Source organism: Melanerpes formicivorus, unplaced genomic scaffold (assembly GCF_026170545.1).
Source record: "Melanerpes formicivorus ecotype bairdi unplaced genomic scaffold, bMelFor1.0.p_v2 SCAF_26, whole genome shotgun sequence".
In the NCBI taxonomy this organism is placed as follows: domain Eukaryota; kingdom Metazoa; phylum Chordata; class Aves; order Piciformes; family Picidae; genus Melanerpes; species Melanerpes formicivorus.
Window position 1 is genome coordinate 9,654,490 of NW_027142378.1, and position 27,598 is coordinate 9,682,087.

General features: G+C 45.4%; 2 protein-coding genes across 3 annotated transcripts in view; one reads left to right on the forward strand and one right to left on the reverse strand.

Annotated features, from left to right (window-relative positions):
* Nucleotides 1–7,375: 7,375 nt before the first annotated feature.
* MIXL1 (Mix paired-like homeobox) lies at nucleotides 7,376–8,642 on the forward strand. Its single transcript, XM_068153580.1, is given in 3 exon segments — nucleotides 7,376–7,486; nucleotides 7,488–7,691; nucleotides 7,772–8,642. Coding segments are annotated over 3 exon segments (753 nt in total). The 3' UTR covers nucleotides 8,210–8,642.
* A 3,569-nt stretch (nucleotides 8,643–12,211) lies between these two features.
* Nucleotides 12,212–27,598, reverse strand: part of LIN9 (lin-9 DREAM MuvB core complex component) — a 41,951-nt gene continuing 26,564 nt past the window's right edge. For both annotated transcript variants that reach the window (XM_068153581.1, XM_068153582.1), the window contains exons 7-15: nucleotides 26,833–26,990; nucleotides 25,480–25,613; nucleotides 23,921–24,040; nucleotides 22,976–23,077; nucleotides 17,584–17,664; nucleotides 16,277–16,402; nucleotides 14,915–15,097; nucleotides 14,704–14,801; nucleotides 12,212–13,420 (exon numbers count right to left, since the gene is read on the reverse strand). In XM_068153581.1, coding sequence (XP_068009682.1) covers nucleotides 13,315–13,420; nucleotides 14,704–14,801; nucleotides 14,915–15,097; nucleotides 16,277–16,402; nucleotides 17,584–17,664; nucleotides 22,976–23,077; nucleotides 23,921–24,040; nucleotides 25,480–25,613; nucleotides 26,833–26,990 — 1,108 coding nt within the window. In that variant the 3' untranslated portion in view covers nucleotides 12,212–13,314. The remainder of the gene's footprint in view (nucleotides 13,421–14,703; nucleotides 14,802–14,914; nucleotides 15,098–16,276; nucleotides 16,403–17,583; nucleotides 17,665–22,975; nucleotides 23,078–23,920; nucleotides 24,041–25,479; nucleotides 25,614–26,832; nucleotides 26,991–27,598) is intronic.

Sequence of the window (27,598 nt, forward strand, 5' to 3'; positions counted from 1 at the left end):
CACATCCAGTCCCCTCTTGAACACCTCCAGGGACGGCGACTCCACCACCTCCCTGGGCAGCACATTCCAATGGCTAACAACTCTCTCAGTGAATAACTTTCTCCTCACCTCCAGCCTAAACTTCCCCTGGCACAGTTTGAGACTGTGTGCTCTTGTTCTGGTGCTGGTTGCCTGGGAGAAGAGACCAGCCTCCACCTGGCTACAACCACCCTTCATGTAGTTGTAGAGAGCAATACACTTAGAGCGAATGGCAAGACTGAAGCCAGAGCACTGCCCTTGGCCTGCACCTCAGCAGCAGGAGGGAAGCACAGAGAAGGCAGCTGAAGAGATCTCCAGTCAATAACACAGAGAAAGAAGATGTGGGGTTTAACAGCACCAGAGCAGCCAGGAGCAGAGAAAAAAATAGTGGATCTGTGCTTATATTGCAACCTTACTGGGAAAGTTCTGGTTCTAGAAATTGCCTTCTCATTTTGAACCACTGGAACAAAATCTGCTTCACATTTGGGTCCTTTTCTTACTAACCATGAGACAACATTTAACAAACACCAAACAAAACACACACCATCCACCACCCCCCAAAAAAAAAATCCCCCACCAAAACCCGACCAACTCACCCACACAAAACCCAACCAACCAAAATAAACAACAACAACAAAGGAACACAAAGTAAAAGTCTCATAAAAGTCCATTCATTTCAGCAGCTCAGGCACCAAACACTGCAAGAATGAAACAGAGAATCTTGTGACTGTCATTTGCTAAGCCATAGAATCACAGAGTTGTTTTGGTTGGAAGAGATCTTTAAGATCATCAAGTTCAGCTGTCAACCCAGTACTGCCAAATCACCACTAAACCATGACCCTCAACACTACATCTACACATCTTTTAAAACCCTCCAGGGGTGATGTCTCCACCACTTCCCTGGACAGCCCACTACAGAGCTTGACAAACCTTCTGGTGAAGAAATATTTCCTACTACCCAACTAAACATCCCCTGGTGCAACCTGAGGCTGTTTCCTCTCAAAGTCTCAAGTCAAGGTAGAAAGAAGACCTAAGTGCAGGGGATGATGCTGATATGGGTTTAGGAGTCTGCCAAGAAAATGCACAAAACAATGCTTTAACCCTGCTTGCTAAGGCTAAGGAGCCTGACAAAGGAAGTGAGGGGACCGTTGGAAGCTTTTTGTTCTGTTGTTCAGTTCTTATCTTTTGTTTGACTTTCCCCCCCACACACTCTGCAGGGATAGTTGTTTGTGTGTTTTTTTCTTTCACTTGTACAATGAGTTAATTAAACATTAGTAGGATTTCAGATAAGCCAGTAATTTTATATAGAAAACCAGCTGCAGCCACAGTGGTTATGAAATTCTTCTTTAAGGAGAAAATGTTTAAGAGTGAGGGATGATCTTGTTCAGAGCGTGTGAGCATGCAAAGCAACATGATGAGCTCTATTCTGTAGTCTTCAGGTTCTCTCCCAGGATCATGTGCTATGAAATTGCTGAGGGCACAGAGATAAATTGCAACACAGAATTGTTTAAGCCTAGGGCTTGCTGACACAGCAGTCTTTGTGGGACTGCTCACTCCCTGCAGAAGCAGCACTCGGAGCCAGGTAGGTACATGCATCCTGCTGTTCTCAGGGTATCTCAAAACTCAAAGGCACGTTGAGGTTCAACAGTGCCTAAATTCAACCCCTGCCCTTTCAACCAGCCTCTCCTGCCTCCAGGTGCCTTCCTCTCTATTGCCCGTTCCTTTCCCTTTTCCCATCCCCACCACTTGCTGTTATCTCCCTCTCACTCCCAAATCCTTGATCTTCCTTCACTCTGGGATGGTAGGGAGCCAGCTGCCAGCCCTCAGACGAACGCTGCTCATGCCCCTTTGCTATGTCTGGGTCCTCTCTGAACCTTAGCATCACCCCCCAAATCTGTTCCTGTTGGGACTTAGCAAATGCAGCCCCTTGATCTTTTCATATGCATTTGCTATGCTCTTACTCCTCCCCCACGGCTGCTTTCTTCAAGGCTTTCTCTGTGTCTGAGGCTCTTATCAACTCCTCTGAGCAGAATACACGGATGGCACCACCAGGTCTTGAAGTCATGTCTCACACCTCTCAGGAAATGGCTTACTCCACCATGTCACATCCCCCTCCTAAGCACAGGGCTAAAGTCACAAGATACTACTAGTTCCTTGTCACCACAAACAAAGAGACAGCAGTTTAATTTTCAAAGGACAACAGATCATGCACACATAGCCATGCTCAGATCCCAGCCAAGCAAGGCAGGCATTTTTCAGCAAGAACACAACTGCTTGTCCCTCTGCATTTATTTGAACCCTGTGGAGGATGTGCACACAGAGCTGCTGGGCAAGCCTGGCCCTTCACTCTGACCTGGAATAACTGGTGCCACTGCAGCTGGGGTGGGCTGCAGTGGGGCTTGGTGTCACCAGGTTCTGACATCACTCTGCTTCTCCAATGTAATGGACTCCGTCACATCTGTTTCACCTGTTGTTACAAAAGGCCTGGAAGGGCTCACCCTCGTCCCTTGGTGACCAGCCAGGATACTGTGGATGCAGCACCATGGCTCACACCATCAAGCCAACAACAGTCACAGCATTGCTTTCCTGCTCACTCACCAGCCTCTCTGCCCAGGTGCCTCCTGCCAATCAAGACAGTTTGGGTGCATCCTGGAGCATGGCCAAGTCACATTTCTGACCTTATGGTAAGACACTAGATCCAACCCACAGGTGGAAGCAAGCCTTAGGATCAGGGACAGATACAGCTATTTCAGCCTTACAGATGGTGAAGGTGATGCACAGTAGTCAGTTTTTTGCCTGGGACCCCACAAGAGATGGAGCTGGGAATGTAGTAGTGGCATCCTCAGCCTGTGGTGCTTTACAAACAAGTCACCACAGTGTTCACTCCCACCACAGGCATGCAGATGCCAGTGTCCATCTTTCTGAGGGGCAGAAAGAGCCCTCTGCAATCAAACCCACTTCCTGGCCTGAGCAGGAAGGTAAAATCCCTCTTCTCTGCAGAGAGCTGGTCCCTGGCTTCAGGGAGGCTGGCCTGTGTTCTGGGATTTCCCTAGGAGCAGAGGGCATGGTGAGGACCTCCGGCAAGGAGGAGCTCTCAGGGACACAGCTAGACATCCAAGACAGACAGGAGGCTCAGGTCTCTCAGGAATACTCAACACATCTGTCAACTACACCAAAGAGAGGTCTATATGCAGTCTCAAGCTCTTCTTTGTTATAGCTGTGAGGGGTAGAAACACAAACACTACAAAATGACCACTTCAAACAAAAAACATGATCTCAGAACTCCACCTAAAAGCCTGGGTGTGCCTCCATGTACAGAGCTTGAGGTATAGAATCACAGAATTGTTAGGGTTGGAAGGGACCTCAAGGATCAGCCAGTTCCAACTCCCCTGCCATGGGCAGGGACACCTCACACTACAGCAGGTTGCTCAGAGCCACATCTATCCTGGCTGCAAAAATCTCCAGGGATGAGGCTTCTACCACCTCCCTGGGCAATCTGTGCCAGTGTCTCACCACCCTCATGGGGAAGAACTTCTTCCTAACATCCAATCTGAATCTACCCACTTGTAGTTTTGCTCCACTCCCCCTAGTCCTATCATTACCTGACACCCTCAAAAGTCCCTCCCCAGCTTTCTTGTAGCCCCCTTCAGATACTGGAAGGCCACAATAAAGTCTCCTCAGAGCCTTCTCTTCTCCAGACTGAATAGCCCCAACTCCCTCAGTCTGTCCTCATCAGAGAGGAGCTCCAGCCCTCTGCTCATCCTCGTGGCCCTTCTCTGGACACGCTCCAGCAGGTCTGCATCAGGAAAACCTGGGAAACCTCCAAAAGCATTCAAAGGCTGTAAAGAGCTTTGCTTAATTTTCCTCCAAACTGTTGTCAGCCTGACATTCATCTAAAGATTTCCTCTTAGGCAGAATGAAAAAAAAACCAAGCCACACCTTCAGAACTTGGCATGCATTAATGATTTTTGCTATCAGGGCCCTGCTAGAGAAGCTGGGAATTATTATAGAGCATTTTCATGTGAGCAGAAGCTCTGGAGCAAACAGAGTTATGTATGCCACCAGAAAAATGTCTCTGGTCTACAATAAATTTTATTGGTGAGATAGTTATAGGGGCATTGCTTTCTCCCTAAAGCTTTAAAAACTTAAGAGAAATCTTAACAACAAAAATGTGGGTTTAAATTTGTTTGTTTGTTTTTTTTTTTTCTCCTTAAAGTTCCTCTAAGTTAACAAAATCAGGTTTGGAAAAAGCCTGCCCAGGGAGCTGGTGGAGTCACTGTCCCTGGAAGTGTTCGAGAAATGTGTGGACATGGCACTTCAGGACATGGTTTAACGGCCATAGTGGTCTTAGGTTGACAGTTGGGTCTGGAATTAAGGGCAACGAGTCTGGGGAGAGGCCTCAAGCACAAGCCCTACAAGGGGAGGCTGAGGGAGCTGGGATTGTTTAGCCTAGAGAAGAGGAGGCTCAGGGGAGACCTTCTTGCTCTCTATAACTACCTGGAGAGTGGCTGTAGCCAGGAGGGGTTTGGTCTCTGCTCCCAGGTGACCAGCACCAGAACAAGAGAACATAGTCTCAAGCTGCACCAGGGGAAGTGTAGCTCCTACCCCTGCTGCAGGACTAGTGCTCAAACTGCACTCCTACACAAGATCTATTGCAACAAAGTTTAGCAGGCAGAAGTTCTTTTTCTTCACCTGTAACAAAGTGGCCTTTTTTTCAGGGTCTGTAAGTGGTGTATCTCTGTATCCTAATGAAAGCTTTCAGGCCTGGGCAATGCCGCCATTCATTTCCGGCTCGGGAGCTGCCTACTGTTACAAGACAGCTATTGGAACACCTCTGATACTCTAAAAGCGCAAGGGAACCCAGGCGGCTTTTGGCTCAAAGGATGTTGCAGCATCCAGAGATCAAAGGGTCAGCCCATTTCCAGATTTATGGGTTGGGAATAGGTCTGTTAGCTCCCAGTACTCACTCTCTCCTGAGCACCTATTCAATATACATCGATAAAGTAGTCACCTTAATGGGAAGTCTGACACCAAGACCATCATGTTCCTGGGCAGTCTGAGTTTTGACCTCTCCTAGCTCAGCATTAGATCCAGGTAGTGGTGGTCCACAAATCTCTCCCAGATAAAATGCCCTCATTTCCCTGCTGCTTGATTTGGCAGAGCCCTCTGGCTTGTATGGCTGTCCCACAGACTGCTGGTGACTTACAGGAGGGGAACCCTGGATCTGGGTTTAAAAACCAAACAAAAAAAGACTCAAAACCCCCAAACCCAAACAGCTTGTTGTTACTGTACAGATAACTTAATTTGGATTAGTTCCCTGATCACAGTGCATGAACCCAAGTACAGCTTAACAACCCAGTCAGCTAACGGCAGGCAGCAGGATAGGGGTGAGCAGCAGGGGGTCTGCACTGCCAGCAGCTACTTCACTCTGGGCTGCTGTTGCAAGAAAAACACAGGTACATGTGTGAAAAAAACACATTTCCCTGAGAAAGCTGCTTTCTCTGTCTGGCATACCTAATCCACTTCAGCCAGATCCTGAAGTCAATACCCCTGTACTGGCTGGTGAAGGGTTTAGAGAACAAGTCTTAAACAGAAGAGGCTGAGGGAATTGGGATGGTTTAGTACAGGGAAGAGGAGACTAAGAGGAAACCTCACTGCTCTCTACAGCTACCTGAAAGGACACTGGAGTGAGGTGGGGGTTGGTCTCTTCTTCCTAGTAATCAGGTGACAGAAGGAGAGGAAGCAGCCTGAAATTGTGTCACAGGAGGTTTAAGTTGGATATGAGGAAAAATTTGTTTCCTGCAAGAGTCGTCAGGCATTGGAACAGGCTGCCCAGGGAGGTGATGGAGTCACTGACCCTGGAGGAGTTCAAGAAACGTCTGGCCATGGCACTTTGGGATGTGGTTTAATGACCACGGTGGTCTTAGTTTGCAGATTGGACTCAATAACATTGGAGGTCCTTTCCAATCAAAACCAATCTATGATTCAAATCAGGATTCAATCCTTCACAAACCTAAAAGTTGTCACATCTCTGTTCTGCATTATACAACCTCTGCCTGTGTTTTTCAGCAAATGTCATTTGCTATAAAAGAGTTAGATATTCATCACATAAAAGCAATACTGAGTAATTTCAATTTTGGTGCCTCTATGACCATCTTCTAAATCTACAGAGAACCTGCACAGCTGTCTATGCTTTCTGAATCACCACTGACTTGTGCCCCTTCTCAGCCCCAAGCCCTCTAGTTACACTGCTGATCGAGAGCACTGGACAAGCCTCATGTTTCTGACCACTGTCTGCAGACTGAAGGCCATGAGTCCAGGAACAAATGGCCTCCTGAAAGGCTGTAAGTGTAAAAGCACAAAGCTAAGAAGGCTTTAGGAACAAAACCTTCCAAAATAGCTTTTCATGATCAAAACACCATTTTTTGACATGGACAGTCACTTTTCAAGGGAATCAGTCCTGTTAAGCAAGATAAGGGCAGCCTCTTTTTAAAGCATCTTGGTGACAGTCAGACATAGCCTGTTTGGAGCTCACGGACAAGGTTTTAGTGAGAGACTCTCTCCGGCTGGGAAACGGTTACCAGAAGCGCTTGGGCTGTGAGAGCAGGAGTGTGTGGGCATGAGCAAGGGGGTGGAAGAGGTGATGACACTAGCCTCTGTTTCTGCCCCATCTGAGCTGCTGGGGCTCTCCAAGCACATTTGACTTGCATCTTAAAAAGAAGAGGGATGTTTTTGCAGCAGCAGGCCCAGCAGGAGGCCGCAGGCCCAGCCACACAGCTGGCAAAGCACTGCAAGCAGAGCGGCCAGGGGAAGAGAGAACTTTTGTTTACTTGTAGTCTCACACTATGCGAGATCTCTGCTCACCAACAGCTGCAGGAAAACACTCACCTCTACACCAGCTGCTAGCCAGGGCAAACTCCACAACCACCTCAGCCCAGACACTGTATCAGAAATAACCCTGATGAGGGGCCGGGCCCTGTCCGGCCTGCCAACCTCCCAACGCCAAGCAGTTTTGCACACAGAAAGCAGATACAAACCCTGCTCTGCTCTCCCTCTTGCAGCCCATGTTTCGTGCAGGGGGCCACAAGTCACACCCCGTCCCCCAGGCAGGCGTGGGGCTGCGTTGCCCTGGCGCTGCTGAGGCTCCTGGGCCGAGCAAGGCAGGCCCCGTCCCAGACGGGCACCCACCGGCAGGCACGGGGTGCGCGGGCAGGCGGCTCGGCAGGGTGCCCGCACCTCCGCGCCCACCTTCCCCGCAGGACCGTGCCGCCCCCCTCCGAACCTCCGCCCCTGCCGAGCCCCCTCCCCGGCTATAAAGGACGGCCGGACGGCCCAGGACCCCTCCTCGCCCGCTGCCATGGCTGCATTACACTTCGGGGAGCCCCCGGCGGAGCCCCCCGCCTTCCCCTCAGGCAGGTGGGCGGGAAGCGGCGGGCCCGGCCCGGCCTCGCCCGCCCTCAGGCCGCTTCCCCCGCCAAGCCTGGCCGCGGGGGGCAGCGGCACCGGCACCAGCAGAGGGGTCGCCGGCGGCTTCGCAGCGTCGGAAGCGGACCAGCTTCACGGCGGCGCAGCTGGAGACGCTGGAGCTGGTTTTCCAGGACACCATGTACCCCGACATCTACCTGCGGGAGAAGCTGGCTGATGCCACGCAGATCCCCGAGTCCCGCATCCAGGTGAGGGAGGCCGGCTGCGCCGCGCCCCGCCGCCCCGGGACCGCCGCCCCCCGCCCTCACTGCCGCCCTCTCTCCCACAGGTCTGGTTCCAGAACCGGCGCGCGAAGTCTCGCCGTCAGCGCGGACCGCCCCGGCCCGGCCCCGCCGAGCCGCCGCCGCCCTCGGGTTACCCGCGGCCGCCCCGCTTCGCCGCCCTGCGCCCCCCGGAGCGGCCCCGCTACGCACTCTCCGGCGTGGCCCAGATCGTCCAGATCAAGGAGGAGAGCTCGGCCCCCTACGAGTGGCCGCCGGCCGCCACCTTTCCCTCAGCGCCCGGCTTCGAGGGCTTCCCGCCCAGCCAGCCCAGCGGGGTGGAAGCCGCTGCCCTCGCGGCGCCGCCGCGTGCCCCCTCGTACCCGCCGGCCCGCGCGTTCTGCGGGCAGTACTCGCCCGTGTCGGACGCCGAGGACACCAGCGGCTACTCGGACCCCGGCTCAGAGTGGGAGGAGAACGCTCTCGGCGCCTTCCGAGCCCTCTGAGCGCAGATCCCGGGGGGCTCCAACTTCATCCCCTCGCTTTGGTGCCACATCCTCCCCTGCCAAAGCCACTGCTGCAGGTACTGCTCGGGCGGGGAGCCGGCGCCCCGTGCCCTGCTCTGCCACTGTTGCACTTTATCGGGTAGTACCGGATTTTACCTATTTATTTAAGATAGAAACGGGTCAGCTCCAGCAGCCGAGGGCAGCTTTTTATACTGGATTTAAAGATTCCCCCGAGCACGTTTTGTATTTCTATTTAACCTTGAAGCCAAAAAGCTAACCCAATCCACTGCAGTTTGGAAGTGAGGGCTGGTCTTGGAAAAGTAAGAGAGTGGGATGGTCTGTTGGGATTTTTTGACTGAAAAGAACAGCCCCAAAGCAAAACCCAACCCCAAACCAAAACCCAAACTAAATAAAGGTTTACACTTTTACTCTACTTGTGTGTTTCTTACCTTGGCCAGCATTGAGTAGAGAATGGAGATGGTAGACACCCATCATGCAAGCTGTTCTTCCCAAGTCCTGTAGAGCCAAAGCTGCGGTTCAGGTGGGAGAGGCTGAAGGACAGGTTATAAAAACACTTTAACTGTGCCCATCAATATTTGCTTTAGATCTGCTCTAAAAAAAAAAACCCATCCCTAAACAAAAATGGTAAAAACCCACAATAAATCACAGAATGCATCAGCTTAGAAGGGACTCTCAAGGGTCACCTTGTCCAACCCCTCCTGCAGTGGGCAGGGACACCAACTAGAACAGGTTGCTCAGAGCCCCATCAAGTTTGATTTTAAATGTCTCCAGGGATGAGGCCAATTTATGGCCAAAGTAATATAACCCCCAAACCCTCAAGTAATTGTCTAGCTCAGAAGAAAAAAAAAAGTATTGACTCTGGCACTTAAGCAAAGGTTAAACTACAGTGGAGTATTTGTGAGCACTGTGAAGGCACTTTAGCTTGGAATTGGAAAACCAGGGGCAGCACAGAAGCTGTTTAGATGACCACTAGTGGGCTGAATGGTTGTGCATTGAGAACATCAAAATTAGTAACAGAAACATCTCTGCTAATTCATATTCATGGAATGGTTTGGAGTGGAAGGAACATCAAAGATCATCTAGTTCCAATGCCACGGGCAGGGACACCTCCCACTCAACCAGGTTGCTCAAGGCCCTGTCCAACCTGGCCTTGAACACTTCCAGGGAGGGGGCATCCATCACTTCCCTGGGCAAGCAGTTCCAGTGTCTCACCATCCTCACTAGAAAAAATTTCTTCCTAACATCTGGACTAAATATACCTGTCTTAAGCCTCAATCCATTCTCCTCATCCTATTACTACAAGCCCTTGTCAAAAGTCCCTCCTCAGCTTTCCTGTAGGCCCCCTTCAGGTACTGGAAGGCTGCTCTACGGTCTCCCCAGACTCTTCTCTTCTCCAGGCTGAACAGCCCCAGCTCTCAGAGCCTGTCCCCACAGGGGAGGTGCTCCAACTCTCTTTGTGGCCTCCTCTGGACCCACTCCAACAATTCCATGTCCTTCTTGTGTTGAGTTCTCCAGAACTGTACTCCAGGTGGGGTCTCATAAGAGCAGAATAGAGGGGGAGAATCACCTCACTTGCCCTGTGGGTCACACTTCCTTTGATACAGCCCAGGACACAGCCTTCTGGGCTGCATGTGCACATTGCTGGCTCATGTTGAGTTTTTCAGCAACCCAACACCCCCAAGTCCTTCTCCTTGAGACTGCTCTCAAGCCACTCCTTGCCCAGCCTGTATTTGTGCTTGGGATTGCCCTGACCCAGGTGCAGGACCTTGCACTTGGCCTTGAACTTCATGAGGTTGGTTTGGCCTCACCTCTCAAGCCTGTCCAAATCCCTCTGGACAGCACCCCTTCCCTCCAGTGTGTCAACTGGACCATACAGCTTGCTTGGTGTCATCTGCAAGCCTGCTGAGGGTGCCTCAATGCAACTATCCATATCACTGACAAGTGTTAAACAACACTAATCCCAGTACTGACTCCTGAGGGACACCACTTGTCACTGGCCTCCATTTGGATGCTGAGCTATTGAATGGTACTCTGAGTGCATCTATCCAGCCAATTCCTCATGCAGTGAGTAGTCTGCCCCTCAAGTCCACACTTCCTCACTTTGGTGACCAGGATGTCATGCAGGACAGTGCCAAACACTTAACACAAGTCCAAGTGGACGACATTAATTACTAATTCAGTTGATTTATTGTATTTTGAGGATAAGGTAAATTCTTCCTGCCTAGTGCTAGAGCATTGTACAGTACCTGAATGCCATGAGACTCTGATAGTTTGAAAGCAGATAGAAAGTGACCAAAAATCCCTAATCAGGAGTCATGCCCCACCAAATGAGGCTATCAATGCACAAAATTCCCCTCAGTGCCAACCCATAACATACCTGTGCTTGGGACAGCTGAACTGCAAGTTTGCAAGGCAAAACAGCATAGAGGGACTGCTGGTTCACATTCTCCTTCCAAAAGCCAGAACTGTCCTCGAGAGAAAACAAAGAACAAAAGCCAAAGCACCACAATCAGACACAACCTGCTCTAAGTGGACTCAGGTGCCTAACGAGCTGTTTACATTGGGGCTGGAGGAGACCCCAGAAGAGAAGTACTTGCAGGGGAGACAATCATTTCTTGGGGGCACAGGGTGAATTCGAGTTATCTGTAAAAAAACTAATTAACTTGTCCTACTCCTGCAGCTTTAAGTTATAGTAGTTGTGAGATCCTGAGATTCCTATTTCTCCTCTGCTCTGCTGAAGGTGGCCTAAGTGGAGAACTACCTCACTTGTCCTGTTGGCCACGCTTCTCCTGATGCAGCCCAGCACACCATTAGTCTCTGGGCTGCAAGCGTACATTGTTGGCTCATGCTGGGTTTCTCCATCAACCAACACTTCCAAGTCCTTCTCCAAACTGCTCTTGAGCCATTCCTCACCCAGTCTGTCAACTGGGGCACACAGCTTGGGGTCATCCACCAACTTGCCCAGGATGTTCTCAACTCAGCTGTCCCTATCACTAACAGTCACACTTGTCACTATGTTTCACCAAACCTCAAGGTTAACACCAACCCAATGTATCAATAACCAAGGGAAAGAGAGGCAGCCTGTATATTCACAGAACCACAGAATTATTTCAGTTGGAAAAGACATCTAAGATCATCAAGTCCAACTGTTCCATTATGTTATGAGAGGTAAATCAGCAAAATTAGTGGTTAGCATTATTTGGCAATACCCTTTGTAAAGTTTCTGAACAGAGAGCTGGAGCACCTCTCCTATGAGGGCAGACTGAGGGAGTTTGGGCTCTTCAGTCTGGAGAAGAGAAGGCTCTGAGGAAACCTTATTGTGCCCCTCCAGTATCTGAAGGGGGCCTAAGAGAAAGCTGGTGAGGGACTTTTTAGGGTGCCAGGTAATGACAGGACTAGGGGAAATGAAACAAAACTGGAAATAGGTAGATTCAGGTTGGATGCTAGGAAGAAGTTGTTCATCATGAGGGTGGTCAAGTACTGGAACAGGTTGCCTAGGGAGGTGGTAGGAACCTCATCCCTGGAGGTTTTTAAGGCCATGCTGGATGTGGCTCTGAGCAACCTGCTCTAGTATGAGGTGTCCCTGCCTGTGGCAGGGGGGTTGGAACTAGATGATCCTTGAGGTCCCTTCTAACCCTAACCACTCTATGAATATATTTTAAAACAGCTACTCACCTCATCTTGGTAACATTTCATTTTCAGCAAATAACTTAGGGGGGAAAAAACAAAGAAAAAAAAGACAGACCTGAGACCATCTGCAAAAAAGAAGTTTGCATTTTTGTGAAATATATCAACTCTCTTAGGTCAATTTATTCTAAGTTACAAATTTCATTGAGAATAAAAGATTTATGCATTTCTCTTAATTAAACAGGACAAGTTTAGCTAAATATAAACTCTGCACTAAAGTTTTGCAGTGGCACAATACCAACACAGAATACAGAAGCATCTTTCAACTATACAAAATTTCAGAGTTGAAAATAATCCTGTTTACATATTCTTTATACATCAACATAGAAAAGGCCTCATTTAATGAGGCATCTAAAAGAATCAAAACAAAAACCAAACCCATCTCTACAGCTATCTCTGAAAACCCTTAGCTGGAAACAATTCCTGACACAGAAGCTTTACAAGACCATTTAAACAAACCAATACACACTTTTTACAAGATTAACATTCCAAAAGGTACTCATAGGCAGGTTGTCACTTTCCTGGTGGTTTTGTTTTCCCTGCTGTTTACCTCACCGGTTATCTTTTATTATTTATATATATATATATAAACCCCCCCAAAATCTTCATATTTATATACCTTGGGTATTGTTGGATAACCAGCAACCTCGTTGTAAAAGTTGTGCAAAACAAACAGAAAACATTTGGAGAAACAGCATGTTTAACCAGTCATTTATATAAAATACCAACTAAAGCACTTCTTTTGCCCCCCCACCCCCCCCACCCCCGTGAAGGGGGAAAAAGAAATTCACAACCCAGCGTTCTGCAAAGTTCCCAGTCACGTTATTACATTCCTTCATTAGAGTCCTTCCATAAGTTATGATAAATTAAGAGTTCCAACACGACCGATCGATCAGACTCGCCCAACAGGTCTACAGCTTCTGTTTGCCGTCCATACACTCACCCCGTGTTGCTACCTGACGGCTGGAATGGCAGGAGAAGAGTTTTACATAACAAAGACTCACCCTGTGGCTACTCATCTGAGCCATTTCCTCCTCATCGCTTCTAACATACCAGGACAGCCAACAGCAAAGAGGTGCGCGGAACTAATCTGAACTTTGAAAAACTAAGTTCAAATTACATGAAAGTACGTTTTCAGGTTTATTATCATAAATGCAATTATTAAGAGATTACCAGTTAGCAAAACTACCGTGTGTGAATAACAAGTGGAGAAATCTAACGTAACGCTGGCCAGTAATGCTGGTTTACTTCAGAAGCAGGTATATTTTAAAGGGTCCTTTCTGAGAGGTTTTCTTTCTCCCCCCCTTATCTTCTGGCAGTCGGGATATTTGGTGAAGCCTACATGAAGGAAGAGGATTTTCCAGAACTACTTGCTGTACACACTTGAAAGAAAACTTTCAGTCTCTGTTGGTGTTATTAGCTGCAAAAGCGTGTAAGTTTCCCATCTGGCTCAGACCGCTCTGAATATGTGCAACATGGATCTCGACGTTATTCTGAAAACAACTACAGGAAGAAAAGGAGGAGGGGGGGAAAAAAACAAAAGAGCAAAGAAACAAACAAAAAGTGTTGAACTCCATATTTCAGTATCAAGTATCTCTACAGTGAAAGTCAAAGTACAAGCCTAGCCAACACCACCTGAGATGAATCAAGAGAGCAGCGCCTTATTAATGCAGCTGGGGAGAGACACACCTGAGAACAGCACTTGCACAAACAGCTGCATCAATCAAGAGTTACTGATCTGGCTACTTTAAGATGAGCACACTTAATGAAGTAAAAATACTGTGAAGAGATTCTAAAATGCTCCAAACAAGCACGGTGAAATGGAAACATCATCACCTTCTTCAGAGTCTGCATCAGCTCTGAGCTGAATCCATTTGCAGTGTTGATTATAGAAAGTTTCCCTAGTGTTTTGGGATTTATTTTTGGGTTTACTAATGGAAAAAAAACGAAAACCAGAAACTATAAACCAGCATTTCTCAAGACATAATTTTAAATCAAAAGGCCCTCCTCCTGTTTCTCCCCACATCCCTCCCAAAAACCCAACGTGGGCAGCCTCCCATTATTAGGCAGCAATGTGAGTATGGAGGGTATAAGGAAATGCTCATCAGCATTTAGTTATATTTTCTAAATTATATCATTTAGCAGCACTGTAATTAGCTTAAAAAAAAAATCCTGGTCACATGTTGCTGAAGGCAACATTTAGAATGATTCCCCAGGCACCTGCTTGTGACAACTGTTGAAGAATGGCTCATCCAGGCTAGATAGGCCTTTGATCTGGCACACCATGGCTGCTTTTCTCTCTCTCGGTTTCAAATCTTGCTCATGGAAGCTGGTCAGAAGCTGTAACTGTCTCACATGCCAGCCTCTGATATTTACAGACAATAGGCTGAGTAACTGTGCAAAAAGAATACTGACATTCTGCTGTCTTTGGTTTAAAGAACTGGCATTTAGCAGTGGAATTTCAACATCTGAAAGTGTTCTAGAATACCTTATTAGCTGTTACAAATGACCTAGGAGGAAGAAAGTCTATAGGTGTTGCTGCATCCATTTAGCACTTGGGTTTTCTCTTTTTAAAATCAGGTTACTTCACTGCTAGGTTCAAACAGAAAACTGCTAATTTCACACTCCCTTTAAGAAGCCTCTTTTTAAACGAGACCATTCCTACAAGTAAAAAGTTACCAGATTAAACCCCTTAATTACAATCAACGTTCACCTCTAAAATACCACAAGAACTGCTTGCTGGCACAAAATGTATAATTAAGAATTAAATATTCAAAAAGTAATACCTGATATTCGAGGAGTCTATTGAATTCTTAATGTCATTTAATGAATCTGTTAGTGATTTAAATTCAAAGGAATTCAGATCACCTCCTTCTGCTAGACACTGTAAGAGAAGAAAATAAGAAGCGTGCTCACAGCTCTGCACAAAGAACCTGACAAGGCTGTAATAGGAGGGTATCTTAGGGGAGAAACTGGGGTTTTTTGCAAACATTTTACCTTAATTTGCAGTAATATTGCTGTAAGTCTAGACATAAGATCAATTAAGTTTTCACTCTCAACACAAAGATGTCCTGTTGTCGAGGAATTTGCTTGCCGGACGATCTCCTGCGCCTCCTCTTCACACCTGCGCCTCAGATCTGTTGGTTGGTCAGCAGGCTGAAGACCCTGGTCAGGAGCAAGCTGCACAGACACAATTAAAAGAAAGTATTAGTAAAGACCTCCCTTGCCTTTGGGGTGTGTGTGAAATGCAAGTGTTTTCAAACAGAGTTCACGAGTATGGAATGTGCAGGATTTCATCTTCATTCTAACAAAATTCAGTAAGGGCAAGTGTCAAGTCCTGCACCTGGGGAAGAACAGCCCCATGGATCTGAACAGGTCAGGGGCTGATCTGCTGGAGAGCAGCTTTAAGGAAAGGGACCTGGGAGTCCCAGTGGACAACAGGATGACCACATGCCCATGTGGCCAAGGCTAATGGCATTCTGGAGTGCATCAAGGAGAGTGTGGCCAGCACACTCCCCCTCTGTCATCCTCCTCCACCTCTGGACTACTCAGTCCAGTTCTGGGTTCCCTAGGTCAAGAAGGACAGGGACTTGATGGAGAAGGTACAGAAAAGAGCTCCAAAGATAAAGGGGCTGAAACATCTCACTTAATAGGAAAGACAGAGAAATGGGTCTTACTAGTCCAGAAAAGACTGAGTGGGGATTTAATAAATGCTTAGAAACACTTAAAGGGCAGTTGTCAGGAGAAGGGGACCAGTCTTTTTTCAGTGGTACCCAGTGACAGGACAAGGGGTATTAGGCACAAATGTGAACATAAGAAGTTCCACCTAAACACAGAGTGACAGAATTACTGAAGCTGGAATAGACCTCTGAGATCATCAATTCCAGCCCATGACCTAACACCACCACACTGACTAGACCATGTCCATAAATGCCATATCCCCCTAAACATGAGAAGGAGCTCCTTCAGGATGACAGAGCACTGAAACAGGACACCCAGAAAGCAACAGAGTCTCCGTTTCTGGAGACACTAAAAACCTGCCTGGGCATCCTTCTTTAGGTGAACCTGACTTGGCAGGATCTCAAAGTCCCTTTCAATCCCTAGCATTCTGTGTTTCTGAGATTCATTTATGTACATAAATGTCTATTTCCAAACTGATCACTGGCATCAGCAAAAGTGCCTTGAGTTTTAGCAAAAGAAACTCAGACAAAAGTAGAGACAGAAGGAATCCAATACAGCTACCACAAGTTTCATTTCAAAGTGTTCCCCACCCATCCACTATTCCCAGGAAAGCCTAACTTTTTTTGACTGTGGTGAATCAAACCCAGCAAGTACCTACAGGTTGCAGCAAAATCTTACCTCATAACAATACTGCTGAACTTTATGCAGAACTTTATTTAAGTCTTTGTTTAGTTGTTCCAGATCTAGAACAATGGTTGCGTACCGCCTCTGAAACTCGATGCCTATTGGCATGGAATAGGATTTCTGTGGGAAAGACAAAGCATATTGAAGTTAAGGCAATACTGTGTATCTTTTGAACTCAAAAAAACATAAGGATTGCAACCTTATGTTTTAATCCTGCCTCTTTTTGCATCTACATCCAACCTGGAGTTGTTCAAGACCATGTCATATTGGGCCTTGAGCAACCTGTTCTAGTGAAAAGGTGTCCCTGCACACGGCAGGGGGGGTTGGAACTAGGTGGTATTTAAGGACCCTTCCAACCCAAAACATTTTAGGACTTTATTTTAAATTACTAATATGCAAAATTAGAAGACAAAACATTTGATGCACAGAACAAAACCCAACAATGTTCTGAAGAGCAGCGTCGCAGCGTGACAGAGACCCAGGGATGGGGCAGTAGAAACCACGATAAAAGAACACACATGTACATGTGATCACTGAAGGGACAAAGAGGGAAATCTCACCACAATATATCCTTGGACATTCAAATAGTTCACAAATATTTTTCATTAAAAAAAGAAAGAAGAGCTTTTTGCCTCTAAGAAACATAAAGGACTCCTCTTCCCCTCCACAAACCTCTCACTCACTGTCTGTATGTTGTAGAGACAACTGCCACAATGGGTGGTAGCAGAAGGTTGTGACTGATAGCTTTCCACTTTCAAGTTGACTGATAGCCACAGATGGTGTTCCTATCATTTTGATTTACTGACTGATGATTAGATAAAGCCTAACAAGAAAAACTGTTCTGCTGCTGTTTATCAGGCTGTAGCTGCTCTGAGGTTGTGATTTTAAGCGCCGGTCAAGGGCACTCAGAGCTTTACATAGAAAATTTCTGTGGGGTGGTTGTTTTAGACAGAAAGCTAAATAAGTACCTACCATACTCAACCCAGTTAGGATGAATATCCTACCATATAAATTGCACCCAGGGTTCTCAGAGCACATGGCATTTTCATACCTTACACATCAACATACATATGCTGTTTGGATGGTAACACTCAGCAGTTGCAAAGCATCATGCTTTCAAAGGGGGAATCTTGTTTGAAACAACTGATCTCCCTGAATGCTCCTTTAAAAAATTAAAAGCCCAATTATAGCAAGGGATAAAATACAGTGGTGGGGTTTTTTAAATCCAGGCTTTTGATTGTATTTCCATTAGCTGTTTAAAAAACATCCTGTCTTAAGAACTGAAAAGAGAACATTCTCACCAGCTTTTCTGCTTCTGTATTCATCTCTCTCAATTGTTTGATGTGTTCCTTCTTGATCATAAGGATTTTCGATAACCTGGTCTGAAACAAAGGAACTATTTTTAGAATGAATAGGTCCTTAAGCAGTTTGGAAATGCCACAGAAATCCAAGACAATAAAATGGGTGGCTGCTTCACCATTTAAAGATACATTTCTCAGTTGCTCATCAAGTTAAGATGCAAAAATAAGAACCCCCATAATTAAACAATGGATTTTTCCAGAGGTGTTTAAAGCATTTGGAAGTGCTGTGGACTGGAGAGTGCTGTAATCCATCAACTGGAATTCCTTATAGGAAGAGCAATACAATTTATGGCCAGCTAGAGGCTGAAGAATCAAGAATCTCCTTTTCCTTTTGCAGCCTGAAGGAAAGCAAAGGGTGTTATTGCATGTACTACACTTACTATCACTCACCTTACCTTTCTTCACAGAGCCTGCTTTCAGCTGTGCCCTCAACTAAGCACCAGCCCTTTGTGTGTACATTCCTAAGGTAAATCCTGGTATGGAGATTGGATCTATTTTATACAGAGCAACATTGTCCTCTTCCATAATGGGAATACTCTGTTTCTGCTGCCCTTGGCACCTAGCATGCTGAAGTAGAAATCACAGGAAATGCTCTCAACATACACACCTCACTCTTAAAACTATTCATGTTCTCTAGAGCCCTGAAAGAAACCCTAGCTCCACTACCACCAGCATCAGCTTTATCACAGAGCCAAGATTTCAGGTTTTATGAATGTCAAAGGGGCTAACTGCAGTCTAGTAGTGAAACATGGCATGGGGAGGAGTAAAACCTCCAGGTATGGCATTCATCTACTTACACCTCATTCCCTTCAAGTTCAGGTTTCTTGCCCTCACAAATCCTAATGGAAAATTGTTCCATCTTTCACCTCAGTATGAATCTTCTTGGACTGCCCACATTAAATGCATCCTTGCTCACTTCATAAGTCATTTGTTCTGCCAAAGCTGGTTTCCAGCTAAATAGTGGCTTCCTCCTCTTGTATTTATCCCTGTTTATTCAGAGACACTAAAAACATCTCTTCTCCACTATTCTTTCAGTAGACTAATCACAACCTAAGGTTTTCCAGTCTCCACTCCATACAGGGCTCTTGATCTCCTATATTTTTATGGCCCTTGCTGTATGTTTTCTCTATTTGTCACCTGCCCTGAACATGAGCAACAGGAAGCCTCTACCAGCATTCCAAATGACAGACCTGCATACTAGGCCTGCAAAATGGCATCAACACTTCTCTCTTTCAACATGAAATACTTTGCCAGATACTCCTCATGAAGGGATGGCAAGCTGTGGTCAGATGCACAGAGATGGTATTACACAAGTTACCAGAACAAGTCTTACAAGGAACAGCTGAGAGTACAGACATTGTTCAGTTTGGAGAAGAGGAGGCTGAGGGGAGACCTCATTGCTCTCTACAACTCCCTGAAAGAAGGTTGCAGTGAGGTGGGGGCTGGTCTCTTCTCCCTAGTGTCAGGTGATAAAAGGAGAAAAAATGGCCTGAAATTGTGCCAGGGGAAGTTTAGGTTGGGTATTGGGAATAATTTCTATCTTGCAAGAGTTGTCAGGCATTGCAACAGGCTGGCCAGGGAGGTGGTAGAGTCACCATCCTTGGAAATGTTCTAGAAATATGTGATCATGGCACTTTGGGACATGGTTTAATGGACATGGGGGTCTTAGGTTGATGGGTGGACTTGATCTTAGAGGTCTTTTCCAACCCAAACAATTCTATGATTCTTGTCCTTCTGCTGTCCACCAATGCCCATGAGAAGCCAGCACATGCATTTTTGTTTGCAGCTACATGAAGAACCAACACTAACAACACAACAAACTCAAAAAAGGCAAGAAAAAGAAGTTCTAAAACTGTTCCTTCTGAGTTGGATCTCTAGAATCTGGTTTCTGACACACCATAGAAATGCTTATGTTTGTCACAAAAAACACCTGGGAGGAAGGAAAGCACCATGCACCACCTGCCACTGCTGCCAAAAACATTACTTGTCAAGCTGTGCTGTCGTCACCGTCCAGCAACTACCTAACACTTCAAAGTACTTAGCCATGAAGCTGCTGAGCCCCCAAGTCAATGCAGACCTTTCATCACTGCATCTTTGATGTCTATCAACTTGCTCTCCCTGGTACATTTTATTAAGTAGACTTCTATTTTCATTTGCCAGTATCATCAGCAAATGCTTCAACTGAGCTAAGCCCCATTTCCTTCAGAAATTCTTGCCTAACAGCTCTATTTTCAGTGTAAGCCATCCTGTTTACTGGGATAATTTATAGTTCTCATTAAACTGGAAATGAGTTTTTAGCACAATGCTTTTCCACATTAGCAAAGATGAAGGAGCAACCCAACCATTAGGTTTAGATTTGCACTTTAGATTTAATTTTTCAAAGGAATATTTACAAGAACAGAAGCATTTCCCAGTGTGCAATAACTTACTATAGAATATTTCCAACGTTTTCATAAGCAGGAAATAAGTCAAAAACCCCAGTAGCCACCTGCATTTAAGCTGAGAAGATCAATCCTTTCTCCACAGCGATGGGGAAGACACCAATCCACTTAGCTGACAGTGCTGCATGAACACACTCCATCTACTGGAGATGCAGCAACCCTGCAAACAACCTGGTTTGTACTCCATCGATGGTTTCCTTCCCAGTCTGTTTCTCAGACAGCCTGCTTTGTCCCTCTATTGTTTCCTTCCCAATCTTTTTTTCCCCCCTCCAAAACGGAGGGGAAAAGAAAAGTCCCAAACCCAAACAAAACAAACCACCAAAACCCCCACAAAAAACTAAAATGAACAACCAAACCCAACCAAACCAAACCAACAAACCACCACCCCCCAAAAAAAACCAACCCCAAACCAAAAAACCACACACAACAAAACAGCTCTAGCTGAGAGCCTGGAACAATATCCTCCAAATTTTAGTATTATCTAGGATTTAAGAACATAACCTATTGATTTTGCCCTGAGTATAGCCTACAAAATATTTAAGGATACATTACATAATGCATGCAAGCATGAGAGACCTGTGTGTGTTGAATTTTTGCCTTTACCATTAACATCATAATGTTCATTTTTGAGCCATTCTTTCTGTAAAGCCCATGTCTTGTCTGGAGTAAAAGACTAGCAGCCTCTGGTATCTAAACACATAAAAACTAAGATTAATATAAAGGTCTACTCACCAGTGTAGAACTCTGATTAAAATGGTTGTTACAAGTCCCAGTGTTTGCTTATGACATCAAGTTGTGCATAGAGAGCATCTCTAACATTTATCTATCAGTGTCTGCACATGATTCTGACTATGCTTCCTGTTGTTCCAAACTGATTTCAGAACCCATAAAAGAGAACTGAAGGGCTGGGTTGAAACTTTATCCAAGGTGTGCTGCATTCTTATTGTTTTGCCCCAAATGCAGTTTTATGGTATCATAAATAATTGTCTGGCAAGAGCTCTCCAGAAAGTATTATGTGAATCACAAGTTTGCTGACCATTTACTTCCTGAGACACCATTAAATCAGAATGAGAGCTTTGACTATTTTACTGTGTCAGTGTAAAAGAAAGGCTACACCACCTGTAATAGAATCATAGAATCGATAAGGTTGGAAGAGACCTCAAAGATCATCAAGTCCAACCTGTCAGTGGTCATCTGGAACATAAAAATACACCTGGACTGGTGGTAGCAGTGCAACTGATATTCAGTATTCACCAGTCTCCCACATTTCAGTACCATCCTTAAACTTCTAATAAAAACTTGATGCTAATAATGCCTAAGATGCTAAGATTAAAAAAAATCATGCACAGTCCTTCAATGAATTTTTTTAAGCCTCACATAATGCTTTGTCAAAATCTTGGAGCAAAAGAGGCAGGACAAGTGAGGTGATTCTGCCCCTCTACACTGCTCTTGTGACACCCCAGCTGCAGCACTGCATCCAGTCCTGGTGGCCCCAACATAAGAGGGACATTAGACTGTCAAAGCAGATCCAGAGGAGGACCACAAAAACGATCAGAGAGCTGGAGCACCTCCCCTGTGGGGACAGGCTATGAGAGTTGGAGCTGTTCAGCCTGGGGAAGAAAAGGTTCCGGGGAGACCTTATAGCAGACTTTATACAAGGGCCTCTAGTGATAGGAGTAGGGGGGAAAGCAGGAAGAGGGGAGATTTAGATTGTGCATTAGGAAGAAATTCTTTACAGTGAGGGTAGTGAGACACTGGCACAGGTTGCCCAGAGAGGCTGTGGATGCCACCTCCCTGGAGGTGTTCAAGGCCAGGCTGGATGAAGCTTTGAGCAACCTGGTCTAGTGGAATGTGTCTCTTTCCACAGCAGTTTTAACTAGATGATCTTTAGGATCCCTTCCAACCCAAATCATTCTGTGACTCTATGAAAAACCTGGATAAGTTGCTGACATAAATAAATGCCAAAAATCTGTGGCTTGATTTTGTTCAAAATCTTCTGACAATCTTCAAGCAAAAAAAAACCATATGGATGTGGTACCTTTGTAAATGCCACCACTTGTAATAAAAGCAAGAGATCTATACTCTTAAAAATCAGATTTCCTTTGAGCAATAACAATCTACTGAGAGTGAGTGAAAAGTTACATATTCAGATCTGCAGGCCTGCAGTGATAGGACAAGGGGCAACAGTTTGAAATTAGAAGAGATTTAGATTGGATGTTACAAAAACGTTCTTTACCATGAGGGTGGAGGAACACTGGAACAGGTTGTCCAGAGAGGTAGATGAGATCCCATCCCTGGAGATACTCAAAGTAAGGCTTGACAGGGCTCTGGGCAACCTGATCTAGTAGAGAATGACCCTGCTCACTTTGAGGGGGTTGAACTAGATGATCTGTAGAGGTGGCTCCCAACCAACCTGGGTGATTCTGTGATTCTTCTCCAAGAAGGGAAGACATTACATACCATAAAACACAACATTATACAATAGATGTCACTGCAACATTATACAATAGATGACACTGCCTACAGACAAATGTTCTTTACAGAATGCAAATGTAGTTAAAATTCTTCCTTTTTTTTAAAGCCTTAGGAGCTGGAAGTTTGCAGGTAGGAAACCCATCTTTTTTTAGACTAAGTGTTAGAGCTGGGGAAAGCAAGCCACGCTTCTGGAGTTCTGACTTTAAGTCCTTCTTGCAGAATGAGCAGCAGCATATTTCAATACTCATCACCAAGGAGCAAAGTAAGGAAGAGTGGGTTGGGAGGAATAAAACCAAACATTAACATCTTTTCAAAAGTTACTTTGGATGTTGCCAAATCAACCTAAAGTTACTTCACCACAGAACACACACAGAAGGACAATACACAGCAAAAACTGAGCTGCAGTTAACACTTACCACTTGAATGAGGAATTCCACTGGGAAGCCTCCTAGTGTCTCACTGTCTGTGCCTGAAATTTTGTTTTTCCATGAAGATTGTCCTAATAGAGGATCATTGTCCTATACAAGAAAAAAACATTTCATTTAAGCAGCTCCATGGAGAAGGACCTTGGAGACCTAGTGGATAAGAAGTTATCCATGAGACAGCAATGAGCCCTTGTAGTAAAGAAGGCTGATGGTCTCCTGGGGTGCATTAAATGTGGCCAGCAGGTCAAGGAAGGTTTTCCTCCCACTCCACTCTGCTCTGCTGAGACCACATCTGGAATACTGTGTCCTGTTCTGGGCTCTGCAGTTCAAAAGGGAAAGGGATATACTAGAGTGTTTAATGAAGGCTATGAGGATGATTAGGGGACTGGAATATCTGCCTGCTGAGGAAAGGCTGAGAGACCTGGGACTGTTTAGTCTGGAAGAAGGAAGACTGAGAGGATATCTTATTAATGTTTACAAATATCTGAAGGGTGGGTGTCAAGAAGGGGTTAGTCTCTTTTCAGTGGTGCCCTGTGATAGGGTGAGGGGCAATGGACACAAACTGAAGCACAGGAAGTTCCACCTCAACATGAGGAAAAGCTTCTTTACTATGAGGGAGCTGAAGCACTGGAAAAGGCTGCCCATAGAGGTTGGGGAATCTCCTTCTCCAGACATATTCAAGACCCATCTGGATGTGTTCCTGTGTGACCTGCCCTAGGAGACCCTGCTTTGGGGTGGGGGGTTGGTCTTGGATCTCTGGAGATCCATTTCAACCCCTAACTATTCTGTGATTCCAATAGCTTTCTTTAGAAGGATTTACTACAATTTTGATCTTACTGAATAACCTCAGAAAATTAATATCAAAAACTGTTTAAGGTAACAGTTTCCACATGAACCAGAAAATGTATTGAACATTAGATACAAAAAGTGACTTACTGTAATTGGAGACTGGAGGGAAGGTGCATAGGGCAGTCGGGGAGGGGTCATGAAGAACCTTGAAGGTCGCTGTTTCTGTCCAAAGGCTGCGATTGGCATGGTTTCATGAGGCTCATTACTCTGTAAAACAGGAGAAGAAAGGACATACTTCAGACAAATTCATTTTACCACCTTTTGGACTGCATGATCTATTTCTGAAATCTGGACCAGCCATGTCCATCCATGCCACACCCAACAAGGTTAGAAGATTAACATTTTGCTGTGGGGCTAGCAGGAGCTTCAAAATCATATTCCACTGCTGGAGTTTTCCAAGGGTTAGGGCATCACATCCAACAAAACCTGCAAGGATGCTCCAAAAAGTTTTATTGGCAAGCTGCCAGGCAAAGAAAAAGTGAAAGAAAATACAAACACCAAAAAAAACCCCAACAACCCACCAAACAAAAGCCAACAGCAACAAAAACTGAACAAGAGTTTAGATGCTCCAAAATCAGATTGTGAAAGACCTGACAAATTATGGGCTGTTAGTAGATTCAGCACAAGACAGAATAGAACATGAGGTGCCCTCAAAACCTGCAGCCTGAGCCAGGCTGTTTGGTGAGACCAGTTTCTGGAGATCAGATTTTTGTACCAGTTTATGATGAGCTAGGAAATAACCCCAAACTCTTTGATCAAAGCAACAGTTCTACAGGTTGCTTCACTGCCATAACTAGTTTCAAAATGAGGGTAAATCAACTCATCATACTTGCCTGCAATTACCACAGCCTTTTCCAGACTTTGGGAATCTACAAATGGCCAGGCTTTCTCAAACATTTTCTGCAAACCCTGCCAGGAACCCATAACAAAGTTTTCTTTGGGGTCTTGTAGTACATATTGTATTTCTTCATATTAAACTCAGGCTATTGTAACAACCTGTAATAGCAAGTGTAGCAAGTTATTGCAACCTGAGCCATTATGTTTTTTTATCTTTGGAGCATGTCCAGAAAAGAGCCACAGAGCTGGTGAAGGCTCTGGAGAACAATTTTTACAAGGTATGGCTTGTGGGGTGGTTCAGTCTTGAGAAGGAGCAGCTGAGAGGAGACCTCATTGCTCTCTACAACTCCCTAAAATGAGGTTGCAGTGAGGTGGGGGTCACCTAGCATCAGTTAATAGAACAAGAGGAAATGGCCTGAAGTTGTGTCAGGAAAGGATTAGGTTGTCTGTGTCAGGCATTGGAACAGGCTCTTCAGGGAGGTGGTGGAGTCACTATTCCTGGAGGTGTTAAAGAAATGTGTGGCCATGGCACTTTAGGACATGGCTTAATGGCCATGGTGGTGGTGGGTTGAATGCTGGACTTGATGATCTTAGAGGTCTTTGCAACCTTAATAATTCTATGACGCTCTGATCATAGAGGTTTATCCTCTTCTAGAAAACCACAAACAGAGGCACATTCTCCTGGATCTGCTATGCTTTTTTTACTTTATGACAACCCTACCTGTATGTAGTATTTTGATTCTTCTTCTTGATTACAGCATACAACTGGGTGTTTTTTATTACAGCTATTTTGGGTCATTAATACTTACGAGAACTTCGTAATCCGGGACCGTGTGCGTTCCAAGACCCGCCCTGTCAAAAGTCACTCTGTAGGTGGCATTAAGGGTGTCTACAGCATCTATCTGTCCAGTGAAGAGCCCATCATGGACACCTCTCAAACGTGCTTCAAAACAAACAACAAAGCAAACATGTTACCACTGACAAAAACAGGCTTAATACATCTTTTGCAAGCAAGTCCAAGTGTATTTATACCCATTAAACCACAAACAAAAAGTAAACCCAGAGAAGAGCTGTATGCAATAGAAATGCTGCCCAGTTCCTTGTCAAATTTACCTCTGCAAGGTAACAGGATAATCCAGGGAGGTGGATTGTCACTGTCCCTGGAGATGCTCAAGAAGTGTGTGGACATGGCACTTTGGGACATGGTGGTGTTAGGTTTATGGTTGGACTTGATCTTAGAGGCCTTTTCCAAATGAAACAATTCTGATTCCTATGATAAGTGAAGTATTTCCCAAATCTAATCCTTACCACTACACTTTCTAAATAAAACACTACTTAACACCCAATACCTTCTGACAGACAGATTTTGCAGGTAAAAGTCGATTTCCAGATGCTTTTGCATACCATTTCTCTTTGAGCACTTCCACTGATGACAGCATATTTAGCAAAGGATGAAGAAGGCAGCTTAAGGGTACAGCTCTAGGAGAATGAGGAGAGGCAGAGCTGTGCATGCCTGCTCTTCAGCTAGAACTAAGGGCAGTGTTGCCCAAGAACACAAAAAAAGCAATGAGCAGTAGTGGCTCGAGTGGGATATGCTGTGCTTAAGTGAAAAGCATCTGGATCACAGACAGGATGGAGGAACTCAAGTTCTGATAAAATCAGACAAAATCTGGGGAATGTTTTTAACAATATTCCTTCCTCAGTTATGTTTTGAGTGAGGCAATGCCATGCTTTGTGGGCATGTCCAACTACACTGCAGTATCAGTTGTGTATCTGTATCAAAACAGGTATTTTTGTATTGGTGGAAAAAAAATCAAGCTCAAGTTTCATATTAAGTTAGGTTTTAAGCTTTCAGAAAGCTGTCAGCTCTTTGCATTTAAGCATCTCTTAAATTTGTTACATATGCCAGACATTGGGAAAAAAACACACCCAGAAATCTGCAATTTGAACAGCAGAAATAATCAACCATATTAAGTTTGCACCTTGCTGCTTTAAAACCACCAGCCAGTCCTCACAAGCACCTCCTCAACAAGCTAACAAAAATATAGAAGAACTCCAAACCATGAGAAATAGTAACTATGTGCACTAAGGACATTATGGTTTGCTAACATCCTTGCAAAACATTTGGCTGGCTTTGGGCTTGCTTGGTTTTCAGAAGTTACCTGTAACTTTTGTTCCTATTACAAGTGGTAATGGAATTTCTTCTGGAAGATCTTTGAACTGGGAAATATCTGCAACTTTCCGCTGCTGCAGGAGTCTGATTTTCTGTCTTTTCTGTTTTAATGCTGATCTCTCTTCCTCAAAGAATGCAGAGGAACACCTATAATACAATCAGGTAAAGCTAGACTTCAGTTCAGCACTCCAAACACACATGAATACACATCAAATCAATAGCTAGAGCGTACAAATCAGTGAGGGGAAAAGGCAAACAGACTAAAATGAGTGGGGAGGTTGTCACTCCAGAAGGGAGACCAGGACAGGCTGAAGGAATGGATTACCAAGAACCTTATGAAGTTCAATGAGGGCAATAGAGAGTCTTGCACCTGGGAATACATAACCCAGGAGTGCAGCTCAGAGAAGGATCCATCTGCTGGAGAGCAGCCCTGTAGAGATGGACCTGGGTGATCTTGGTGGATAACAAACAGCATGAGTGAACAGTATGCTGCTGCAGCAGCAGAGAGAGGAAGCCAACAGGATGCTGGGTTGCATTGCCAGCAGAGATAAAGAAGTCTTTGTCCCACTCAGAGCCTGACAGACCACTCCTGGAGTATTGCATGCAGTTTTGGTCTTCACACACAAAAAGTGAATAAGGCTGGAAAGTGTCCAGAGAAGACCCACAAGAATGATCAGGACTGGAAGCCCTGCCATGTGAGGAAAGGCTCTAAGAACTGGGTTTATTCAGCCTTGAGAAGGCTTAGAGAGATCTTA